At 40.9% G+C, this 12,602-nt stretch overlaps 1 protein-coding gene across 1 annotated transcript; it reads right to left on the reverse strand.

The window, feature by feature from the left end:
• Positions 1-4,050: 4,050 nt before the first annotated feature.
• Positions 4,051-12,602, reverse strand: LOC111960313 (dnaJ homolog subfamily C member 3). The gene is made up of 12 exons (XM_023982275.2): positions 12,388-12,602; positions 11,909-12,019; positions 11,453-11,577; positions 11,121-11,195; positions 10,150-10,293; positions 9,700-9,881; positions 9,332-9,451; positions 6,555-6,660; positions 6,160-6,280; positions 5,031-5,163; positions 4,649-4,797; positions 4,051-4,414 (listed from the first exon to the last, which is right to left on the reverse strand). The coding sequence occupies exons 1-12, from the start codon at positions 12,470-12,472 to the stop codon at positions 4,266-4,268; spliced, it is 1,500 nt and encodes a 499-aa protein (XP_023838043.1). The 5' UTR covers positions 12,473-12,602; the 3' UTR covers positions 4,051-4,265.

The following is a 12,602-nucleotide window of genomic DNA, read 5'->3' on the forward strand; positions in this document are numbered from 1 at the left end:
CAACCACAACTACAGACCCCTGACCACAACTACTAAACCACAACTATGGACGCACACACCTACTTACCTACTGACCACAACTACTGAACTACACACATACCTACTTACCACAACCACACAACTACTGACCACTACTACTGGCTAGGGTTTGGCATTTGAAATGATCACTTTCGAATAATATCATTAAAGTAACACTTTTTAAACTTCTTCCGCTAACCACAACTATGGACGCACACACCTACTTACCTACTGACCACAACTACTGAACTACACACATACCTACTTACCACAACCACACAACTACTGACCACTACTACTGGCTAGGGTTTGGCATTTGAAATGATCACTTTCGAATAATATCATTAAAGTAACACTTTTTAAACTTCTTCCGCTACCACAAACTACTTTTAAAATAGCCTTACCAAGCCCCACAACTTTACTTGTAAAGTTAACATCTAGTTATTGGTTGTGATTACAGGGTAGTAGGAAACTAAATTGTAGGTGTGTCAAACAAATAATTAAAGTACACAAACATTCATTTTCATGGAACTAGACAGACCCACCACCTGCCACAGATTGCTGGAAGAGGATTCTCATATTTGCACAACAATGAAAAGACAACTCAAACAAGAGCTAGAGATGGTTCGCTATCAGTAATGTACAAACAATTTTTAAACTTTCTTCAAAATAAGATCACACCATCCACATAAAAACAGGGTTTGTTGACATATTTTAATACAGTTTTTGAACATTTCAGTTGATTCTGTTTGGCAATGTAAAAACTATCCATAGCAACTAAAACCAGGAGAAAACCCCATAGAAAATAACCCAAGAAAATAACCCATCCCAGGCATTTAATTTAACACAAGGTTATCACATTAAAATGACGTACAGTGCCTTCAGRAAGTATTCAGACCCCTTGACTTATTCCACATTTTGTTGTTACAGMCGGAATTCAAAATKGATTAAAGTCTCACCACCTCTCCCACCAAGTGAAAGTACATTTTTTGAAAATTAAACAGAAATATCTYATTTACATACATATTCACATGTCTGAGTCAATACTTTGTAGAAACACCATTGACAGCGATTACAGCTGTGAGTCTTTCTGGGTAAGTCTCTAAGAGCTTGCCACACCTGGATTGTATTATTCAAGCTCTGTTAAATTGATTGTTGGTCATTGCTAGACAACCATTTGCAGCTCTTGCCATAGATTTAAGTATATTTAAGTCAAAACRTCTTGGTAAGCAACTTCAGTGTAGATTTGGCCTTGTATTCTAGATTATTGTCCTGMTGAAAGGTGAATTAATCTCCCAGTGTCCGGTGGAAAGCAGACTGAACCAGGTTCTTCTAGGATTTTGCCTGTGCTTAGCTCCATTGTTTCTTTTTCATCCTGATAAACTCACCAGTCCTTAACGATTACAWGCATACCCATAACATGATGCAGCCACCACTATGCTTGAAAATATGGCAAGTGGTACTCAGTAATGTGTACTGTATTGCAATTTTCCCCAAACATTAGACTTTTATATTCAGGACAAAGAGGGAATTGCTTTGCCACATTTCTTAAGTGCCTTGTTACAAACAGGATGCATGTTTTAGAATATTTTTATTCTGTACAGGCTTCCTTTTCTCTGTCAGTTAGGTTAGTATTGTGGAGTACCTACAATGTTGTTGATCCATCCTCAGCTTCCTATCACAGCCATTAAACTCTAACTGCTTCAAAGTCACCATTGACCACATGGTGAAATCCCTGAGCAGTTTCCTTCCTCTCCTGCAACGGAGTTAGGAAGCACGCCTGTATCTTTGTAGTGACTAGATGGTGTATCAATTCACCCAAAGTGTAATTAATAACTTCACCATGCTCAATTCAATGTCTGCTCTAAAAAAAAAAAGATGTATTCAACCCATCAATCAATAGGTGCCCTTCCCTACGAGGCATTGGAAAACCTCCCCGGTCTTTGTKGTTGAATCAGTGTTTGAAATTCACTGCTCGACTGAGGGACCTTACAGATMATTTCYTGTGTGGGGTACAGAGATGAGGTACTCATTCAAAAAGTATATTAAACACTATTGGACACATAATATTCCTTGCAACTTGTGAAGCACATTTTTACTCCTGAACTTAGACTTGCCATAACAAAGTGGTTGAATACTTATTGACTGAAGACATTTCAGCTTTTAATTTTTCATTAATTTGTTAATTTATGAAAACATAAYTCCACTTTGACATGTGTAGTCCAGTCATAAAAACATCTCAGTGTAATCCATTTKAAATTCAGGCTGTAACACAACAACATGTGGAGAAAGTCARGGGCTATGAATAATTTCTGAAGGCACTGTAGTGTCAGTGACATTCAAAGCTTTCAGTTACAGCTATACTGTATCCTTAGAATTCAATGTATGTTAATAGTTGACGGGATGATATTGACAGTCCATACATTTTGTAGTCCATAATTTGTTTGACACATTAAAATKACTCAATAGTTTGTTCGTTGTTGCAGTGAGTCCCTTCAGTTGCTTTGAACCATGGGACACATTTTCAGTAACATCAGGAGTGGTTATTAAAAAGAAAATAGACAAAGTACAAAAAGTGCAAGTTTTCATTCAGACATGCTTTGAAATCAATGAARAAGGAGAGAGAATGCAACAACGCAGGCTCTTTCAGGAAGTAGACAGACAAGCTTCATGCTCACRCTTTTGATTGGGTACACAACTAGGAAGGAGTYGTGTGATTGGYATTGAGAAAGGACTCATCTTTATATCTGTGCCATTATAGCAAGCTCAATTTTTATATAGTCAATTTTCTTCACGATTGGCTGATCCTGGTTGGTCATCAGCCAATGAAGTTGGAAGTCCCTCCCAGTTGACTACATTAAAATGKTGGAAGCCCTCAATGGCACTGCTCATGCCAAAACTGCCTTTTGGCCACTAGAGGCCTCTATAATTTTCTATGGTGATTGGGTATGCAACCAGGAAGGAGTGAATGCCAATTTAGTGGAGAACAACGTTCAGAGCTTTTTGCAGATAGAAATATAAAAAAACAGAACAGACACAATTTGTGTGGTGAAGAGAACGACATCAATCTCTTAGAAAACATTCTGAAAACTCTGAATGTTGTACTTTTCTGAATATAATCTGAGTAGCTTGGGTGTCAGTCTGAATCTGATTTTATCAGACTTGAGCTCGTCTTAGCATTATAAATAAATGGATAGAGTCCGGCACCCAGGTTATTGTAGCAGAGCAAAAACCAAAAGAGCTACGTTGTTACCAAAACGAGCCCTTTGAGGAAGAATGAGGCGTAAAAAAACTGCAAACAAAGAAAAACACTGCAGAAGAGACATCCCAAAGAAAAAGAACATGGATACTGGAGGAGGGATGCACTGATGTCATCAACAGCCTGGGCCTAGATGGGAGGTCTGAACAGCGCACCTATACCAGTCTTCATTCTCGCATCTTCGACAACTCGAGTGGAAAATTGCAATTGCTCCAGAACAGAGCAGCACGTATTGCACTTAGATGTACACAGAGGGTGAATATCAGTGGTATGCATGTCAATCTCTTTTGGCTCAAAGTTGAGGATTGATTGACTGCATCACTATTGGTCTTTGTGTGAGGTGATGATGGGTTAAAAAGGTACTGAACTGTCCATTCAAGCAGTTGGTACACAGTTCAGTACCACTCAAGACATGCAGCCAGAGGACTCTTCATAGTCCCCAGGTCCAGAACTGAGGCTGGGAAATGCACAGTATTAAATTAGAGCCATGACTACATGGAACTCTGCCACCCCAGATAATGTTATCAGCCAGCCTTAAAACCAGATAAAAAATAAAAAACACCTCACGATGCAGACTGTGGAGAGACAGACATTTTTATATGTATTGTATTATGTATATTATTTGTTTTTTGTTTCGACCCCCGGAAGAGTAGCCACTGCCTTGGAAGCGGCTAATTGGGGATCCTAATAAAATACTTAAATACTTTTCAGAGTCAACTGCCGACAACATTGTCACCCAGTTTCATCCATGTAGAATCTGTGGTAGGAAGTTTAACTCCGTACAACTCAACCCCTCGCGGGACAGTAGTAGTCCACCGCCTTTGACAGTCATTCCCGTCCCCGTAGTCTCATTACATTACCCACAATCCCCCAAACCCGACGACACCTGGGTACATCCATAAATTACTCCGCGGGTTGTCATAGGCCTTAAATCCCCCAATCGTAGGTCCTTTCCGGTTCCGTCAGCCCCCCATGTTTCTTGTCCTAACTAGTGGTTGAACTTGAAGTGGTAGTTGCCGCCGGAMTCGTAGGGGTTGAAGTGGAAGGGCCATCCTTGGCCACCCTGACCCCCTCCTCCACCCTGCTGGCTCTCTGGGTCCAGGGGGTCCTCGCCCGAGTCAAATTTCTGACGCATTTCTACAGGGGATGGAGAGATGTGCGAATAAGCAACAAGTTAATCTTGTTTCCRGCTAGGTTTTCAACAGAAATTTAGATTCCTGAAAACAGGATGTCATCATACTGCAWATAGGTTACAGCTTCCTAAATACAATCATACCAGGTATACATTTTCCAATATGGGAGGGGTTAATAGTACTCTTATCTACAAGCTTGACGAACACTATCAGGTGCATATACAGTAAAGTACAGTACCTGGGTCGGTGAGCACCTCTTTAGCAGAGGCGATGTCGATGAACCTTTTCTCCGCCTCCTTCTTCTCTGCCTCCTCTCTGAAGTTATCAGGATGCCACTGTTGGGCCAGCTTCCTGTACGCCTTGATGATTTCCTGTTTGTTGGCACTCCTGGAGAAAAATAACATAAGCTAAGGTAAAAAACTGTTTGAATACAAGGAGCAAATGCATTCCAATTTCCCTGAGGTTATCACACTGGTTGGTGAAAATTTGTTCAACATCATGAACTTCTCACTTGTACAATTGCTTAAAGATCACATAGACAGTAGATTATGTCAAGGAAGGAAGGAATTATGTTTTTAAGAAATATTTGAACAGGGCTCCATTCTCTAGGTCAGCCATACCTATTGACACCCAGGATCTTGTAATAGTCTCTCTTCCGAGAGAGCTTGAGCAGTTTCTGGGCTCGCTCTAGACCTTCCCTGATCTCATTGCTCTCCTTGTCAAAYTCCCTCGCTTCCTGGTAGTCTTCCACCGCTAGAGCCGGAGGGAGGGAGAGGTAAAGAAAGAAAGGYAGAGACAGAAAGAAAGATCAAAATGGATACTTGACAAAGCTGGTCTACGATCCCACTGGGATTTGACCTCAGTAATCAGGACATTTACATATTTTACATGTTAGTCATTTAGCAGACACTCTTATCCAGAGCAACTCATCTTAAGATAGCTATCTGAGAACCATAAATCACAGTAAGTACATTCTTTCTCAATAAAGAAGATATCAGCAAAGTCAAAGCTAGTAAGAGGGGAAAAAGTGTTAGTTCAGGCTTTAGACTGGCTCCTGGCTACAAACACCGGGTTACATGGAAAGTTTGGGTTCCCCTRAGCTACAAAAAGCCCACAAGTAAACAAAGGCACTGTTTGAGTACTTGAGGGAGTGAAAAACAATGCAAAATAAAGTGTTATCATTCCATGCCATCATTCTCTCTGCTACAGTAATAGCATGGAGAAAGCAGTGGTTTAAAGTACTCAAGTAAAAATACTTTAAAGTACTACTTAAGTAGTTTACTATTTATATTTTTGACAACTTTTACTCCACTACATTCCTAAAGAAAATKATGTACTTTTTACTCCTTACATTTTCCCTGACACACAAAGGTACTTGGTACATTTTGAATGCTTAGCAGGACAGGAACATTTTCTAAATTCAYGCACTCATCAAGAGAACATCCCTGGTCATCCCTACTGCAGACTCACTAAACAAATACTTTGTTTGTAAATGATGTCTGAGTGTTGAACTGTGCCTCTGGCTATCCGTAAATAAAAAATTAAATTGTGTCGTCTGGTTTGCTTAATATAAGAAATGTGTAATGATTTATACTTAAGTACATTTCAAACCAAATACTTTTAGACMTTTACTCAAGTAGTATTTTACTGGGTGACTCACTTGTACTTGAGTCATTTTCTTTTAAGGTATCTTTACTTTTACTCAAGTATGAAACATTGGGCACTTTTTACACCACTGGGTGAAAGTACCTTTCTCGTAGTCCTGGTTGAGGATGAAAGCCTCAGCTCTGTCTCGGAGGATGTTGATGTTGCGTGGGTCTCTCTGGTGGGCTTCAGAACAGATGTCTATTGCCTTAGCAGCCATCTTGTTCTGGTGGAGAAAAATGGAACAACGTATATTAAGCATTATTATTGGTTGCCAGTCCATTAGTAATTACTTAATCATTAAGTAATATCGTTTTTAAAAAGTTATGTGAAGTCAGCGGTAGTAAAAGTAATTATGAGAATTTGAACACACTACCATTGAATTTCTGACTTTAGTAGAAGAACAGGCCAAGCTATTACTATCAAATGACTATGGCTGAGGCCATGGTAACGGTCCACTCTATAGGTTAAATCTTTCTACAGTATGTGATGGGACCCACCTTGACCAGGCAGAAGCAGATCCTCTCATTGGCCTTGTTGGTGTAGTATGGCACATTAGGCTCTGTTCTCATCACTGACTCATACTTGTCTATGGCCTCCTGATACCTGAGAACAAACATTTAATAATATACATTTTAGAGCAACAAGAGATAAATACAACCACCATACAATAGTCATAACTAAAATCAACCAAAGTGGATACAAATACAAACTACCATTTAAGAACACATAGGAAGGCAGGGATTGACATTAAGGGTTGACCTATTGTCTGGGGCTGAGCAGTCGTACAAGTGGCCAGAGTAAACAGCCTGCTACTCAGTCCCAGTTGCTAATATATGCATATTATTAGTGTGTCATCTGATGAAGATCATCAAAGGTTAGTAATTAATTTTCTCTATTTCTGCTTTTTGTGACTCTTGTCTTTGGCTGGAAAAATGGCTGTGTTTTTTTGTGACTTGGCGGTGACCTAACATAATCGTTTGTGGTGCTTTCGCTGTAAAGTATTTTTGAAATCGGACACTGTGGTGGGATTAACAACAAGATTACCTTTAAAATGGTATGAGATACTTGTATGTTTGAGGAATTTTAATTATGAGATTTCTGTTGTTTGAATTTGGCGCCTTGCCCTTTCACTGGCTGTTGTCGTATCGATCCAGTTAACGGGATCGCAGCCATAAGAAGTTTTTAAGTGAAATGCCAAACATTTATGAAAGTCGGGAAAGTTGACCCTGCTCAGATTCTTTTTACTGAACAAAATACAAAGAATTCCAGGACTGATCTTTCTGATTCCTCCACTATGTGTAGGCAAAAGGCAGACAATATATGCCTCTTCTGCATGTAAATAGCTTATTTACATTTTCGGGCAAGAAGCTGATTAAACAGCATGATCATTACACAGGTGCACTTTGTGCTGGGGACAATAAAATGTGAATTTAAAATATGCAGTTGTTACACAACACAATGCCACAGAGGTCTCAAGTTCAGGAAGTGTACAATTGGCATGCTGACTGCAGGAATGTCCACCAGAGCTGTTGGCAGAGAATTTAGGAGTATTTCTGTCTGTAATAAAGCCCTTTTGTGGAGTAAAAACCTCATTCTGATTGGCTGGGCCTGGCTCCCCAGTTGGTGGCTACACCCCTTCCCAGTCATGTGAAATCCACAGATTAGGGACTAATACATTCATTTAAAAAATGGACTGATTTAAAATGGACTGATTTCCTTATATGAACTCTACCTCAGTAAAAACATATACACTACCGTTCAAAAGTTTGGGGTAACTTAGAAATATCCTTGTTTTTGAAAGCAAAACATTTTTTCCATTAAAATAACATAAAATTGATCAGAAATATAGTGTTGACATTGTTCATGTTGTAAATGACTAGTGTTGCTGGAAACGGCTGATTTTTTATGGAATATGGAATATAGGCGTACAGAGGCCCATTATCAGCAACCATCACTCCTGTGTTCCAATGGCACGTTGTGTTAGCTAATCCAAGTTTATAATTTTAAAAGGCTAATTGATCATTAGAAAACCCTTTTGCAATTATGTTAGCACAGCTGAAAACTCTGTTCTAATTAAAGAAGCAATAAAACTTCTTTAGACTAGTTGAGTATCTGGAGCATCAGCATTTGTGGGTTTGATTACAGGCTCAAAATGGCCAGAAACAAAGGACTTTCTTCTGAAACTCGTCAGTCTATTCTTGTTCTTAGAAATTAAGGCTATTCCATGCGAGAAATTGCCAAGAAACTGAAGATCTCATACAACGCTGTGTACTACTCCCTTCACAGAACAGCTCAAACTGGCTCTAACCAGAATAGAAAGAGGAGTGGGAGGCCCCTGTGCACAACTGAGCAAGAGGACAAGTACATTTGAGTGTCTAGTTTGAGGAACAGATGCCTCACAAGTCCTCAACTGGCAGCTTCATTAAGTAGTACCCGCAAAACACCAGTGAAGAGGATGCTGGCCTTCTAGGCAGAGTTGCAAAGAAAAAGCCATATTTTAGACTGGACAATAAAAATAAAAGATTAAGATGGGCAAACGAACACAGACACTGGACAGAGGAAGCCCGGAAAAAAGTGTTATGGACAGACGAATCTAAGTTTAATGTGTTCAGATCACAAAGAAGAACATTAGTGAGATCTGTCAAGCATGGTGGAGGCAATGTGATGGTCTGGGGGTGATTTGGTGATGGTAAGTGGGATATTTGTAATGGGTAAAAGGGATCTTGAAGAAGGAAGGCTATCACTCAATTTTGCAATGCCATGCCATACCCTGTGGACAGCGCTTAATTGGTACCAATTTCCTTCTACAACAGGACAATGACCCAAAGCACAGCTCCAAACTATGCAAGAACTATTTAGGGAAGAAGCAGTCAGCTAGTATTCTGTCTATAATGGCGTGGCCAGCACAGTCACCGGATCTCAACCCTATTGAGGTGTTGTGGGAGCAGCTTGACCGTATGTTACGTAAGAAATGCCCATCAAGCCAATCCAAATTGTGGGACGTGCTTCAGGAAGCACGGGGTGAAATCTCTTCAGATTACCTCAACAAATTGACAACTAGAATGCCAAAGGTCTGCAAGGCTGTAATTGCTGCAAATTGAAGAATCTTTGACGAAAGCAAAGTTAAGGACACAATTATTATTTCAATTAAAAATCTATATTTAAAACCTTGTCAATATCTTGACTATATTTCTTATTAAAAAATATATATATTGTATATATATATTTTTTTYCCCCTTCAGAGCAGGCTCAACTTGCATACAGTGGTACTGACCTTGCCTCCTCGATGTGCTCCTCGGCAGAGTCCAGCTGCTTGCTGAGCTTCTTCACCTGTTTGTAGTGCGAGAAACAGTCCTTGTCATCCTGGTCCAGCTTCAGACACTCTCGGACGTGACTGCACAGAGAGAGATTTACATATAATGTAAAGCGGATTGAGATTCTTTTTCATTTTTTCCCCATGAATTGAGTGAGTATTCTTTACCAACTGACAAACCTCAAGTGCCATAATCAACCACAAATACAAAAACTCAAACCAATGTTGCTCTGAAGCCCAAAATCTCTTCATTTACATGCATTTGCTTGATAAACATGGTTTGCTTAAATCACACCTCCCCATTACTAATAAATTCCTAGTGAGAGTACCCTAGTGACTCCTGGTGCTCCCCCAGGTCATAGTGCAGATTGCTGAGCTTGAGGAAGGCAGCTCGGTTGTCATTCCTCAGCTGGGTGGTGGGAGTCAGGTCCTGGATGGCCTTCCTGGGATCTCCCAGGCGGATGTAGCATTCAGCCCGGAGCTCCCGAGACTCAGGGTCCCAGGGGGAGAGCTGAGGAGAAAGAGAGGTAAGGTCAGTGGTGTGAATTTTCCCTTTTTATGATTTGATACAAGACTGTTGAAGTATAGTACAGCACTGTTTGATGATGAAGGTATTGCTTAGGTGAAAATGCATTTCTTTCCATCCTCAGACTAGGCCCTGTGACAGAGGGAGCCCCTACCTCCATGACAAGGCCCAATTTCTAGGCCCTGCAGCAGAGCTAACCCCTACCTCCATGACCAGGCCCAATATCTGGCCCTGTGGTGGAGCTAGCCCCTACCTCTACGACGCGGTCCAGCACAGTGATGGTGGTGCTGTAGTCTCCTCTGTGGTGGGCCGCGTGGGCCTCCTCCCGCAGCTCCACCAGCTCGTTGGCCCTCATCAACTGGTCCCGCGCCTCCTCCTGGTAAGGGGAGCGCTGCAGCTGAGGAGGAGGAAGTAAATCAAATAGAAAGGTCAAGTTTCTGAAGAAACTGTGTGACATTTATTACAAGCTTATAATTATTATAAGAGATCACTCATATCAGGTCTAAAAATACATATCACCACACAACACATCAAGTCTAATCTAATCCTTCAGATTCCCTTTACCTTGCCCACATCACATAATTGCAGTAGCAAAATGATAATGAATGAGATTTTTTTTGAAGCGCAACATGAGACAGTGAAACGATACGATGATGGTATGAGCATTCGGAAAATACAGCAGTGAGATTTTGATTGAAAGAAGGATAAGGTAGAAATATATAGAAACATAATTAATAGTATGGTAGTAGTAGCATTCTAAAGTCAGCAAAATAAGAAACGTCCTCTCACTGTCAACTGCAGCATCTTAGGCATCTCACAGTACRGACATTGCAATTTATTGCCCTGGCCACATCTGCAGTCCTCATGCCTCCTTGCAGCATGCCTAAGGTACGTTCACACAGATGAACAGGGACCCTGGGCATCTTTCTTTTGGTGTTTTTCAGAGTCAGTAGAAAGGCCTCTTTAGTGTCCTAAGTTTTCATAAMTGTGACCTYAATTGCCTACTGTCTGTAAGCTGTTAGTGTCTTAACGACYGTTCCACAGGTGCATGTTCATTAATTGTTATGGTTCATTGGACAAGCATGGGAAACAGTGTTTAAACCCTTTACAATGAAGATCTGTGAAGTTTTGTATTTTCACAAATGATCTTTGACAGGGTCCTGAAAAAGGGACTTTCTTTTTTTGCTGAGTTTAGTAGTTATATTTCTAAGCATCTAGACTTACCACAGTCTCAAAGTCCTCCCGAGCATCCTGGGTGTTGCCCTGCTTCAGGAGGATATTCCCTCTCTGCAGTCTGGCCTGGAAACATGGAGGAAGTTGGAGGGGGAGAGAGAGAGAGGGATGAATGTTGAAAGTAGGAGGAGAGAGAAACAATGAGGGAGAGAGCCAGAGAGGGTGACATAGGACACAAAGACAGAGAAAGATACAGGTAAACAGGCAGAGATAAATAGAGAAAGAAAGAGTTAATAACAATATCACAACATTGTGTCCATAACTGTGATTTATCATGACAACAGAGATGATATTATTGTTGATGACTGTCTGTGACCACTTACAGCCAGGAAGTCTGGTTTGAGCTGGATGGCTCTGGTCAGATCTGGAAGGGCTGATTTGGACTTCCCCATGGCCAGAAACACAGCTGCCCGCTTGTAGTAGGTGAGGTAGTTCTTAGAGTCTCCCTCTGAGGGGAGGCATAGGGTTGAATACATTACGTTAGTAGGTGATCACATACTTTAGATCTAGCTATTGTCATGTGGCTACATTGATTACATGGCCATACATTGACTGAAAGTGTGTAGGTATAAATGGTCAATGTGTTTATCTAAGTGAAAGGATGTATGACAAAGTTGGCATACAACGATTCATCCTTTGGAAGGACTGTGTTATGCAATGCAGCAGCCTGACTTACTTTTAAGAGAGGGTACTAACGGAGGGAGACAGACACAAAAGCTACAGGCTGAGATCTAAGGATGTTTGAGTTATGATAACGAGTGTCTGGTTGGTAACCTTACCCACTGCATAGTGGTAGTGGGACAAAGCCTCCGCCAGTTGACCGGCGGCCAACAGCTTACGGCCCATCTCCAAGTGCTGCTCAATCTCCACATGAGTTGCCCCCAAGACACCTGAAACAACACTTTGTGTGCGTGAGCCTCTAAAAGAAGGCCCCAAAGCAATACATATAGCTAGTTCAGCTAACCACATAGGAACTGACTTTAATGCAGGAAACAGTGTATGTTTTGTTGGGAAAGGGGATTTTCAAAAGACAAGTGGAAAACCAGTTAAGTTACAGCCAAAGGTTTTGGGTAGCCTAGTTAGCCTACAGCTAGTAGCAAGCAATGGGGGGCACACCTGATCATGCTGAACCCTATACAACCGGTCGTAGTTAAGGAAATGACTGAATACTTTAGTTACCAGTATTTTCTATGCACAATGCAGGCAGAACTTTTATAGCACAAAACACAAGCTAACTACCTTGTCTGTCTTGTCTTACCGTTCAACTGGATGTCCAGAATGACACAGAGCAGTGACAAGGAAGACAGGAACCCGTTGAGACCTTTCCGTCGACCCGACTCCATACTTGAATACTTCAAACTTCTCCCGGAGCTGTATATTTCACGTCTCTAATTATATTGTACGCTATCATTTAAACTGTAATTTCCTTCATCGTGTTTCTTCCTGAACCTTTGAGGATAACAAGTGTTCCCA

This window comes from Salvelinus sp. IW2-2015, linkage group LG37 (assembly GCF_002910315.2).
Source record: "Salvelinus sp. IW2-2015 linkage group LG37, ASM291031v2, whole genome shotgun sequence".
NCBI lineage: Eukaryota > Metazoa > Chordata > Actinopteri > Salmoniformes > Salmonidae > Salvelinus > Salvelinus sp. IW2-2015.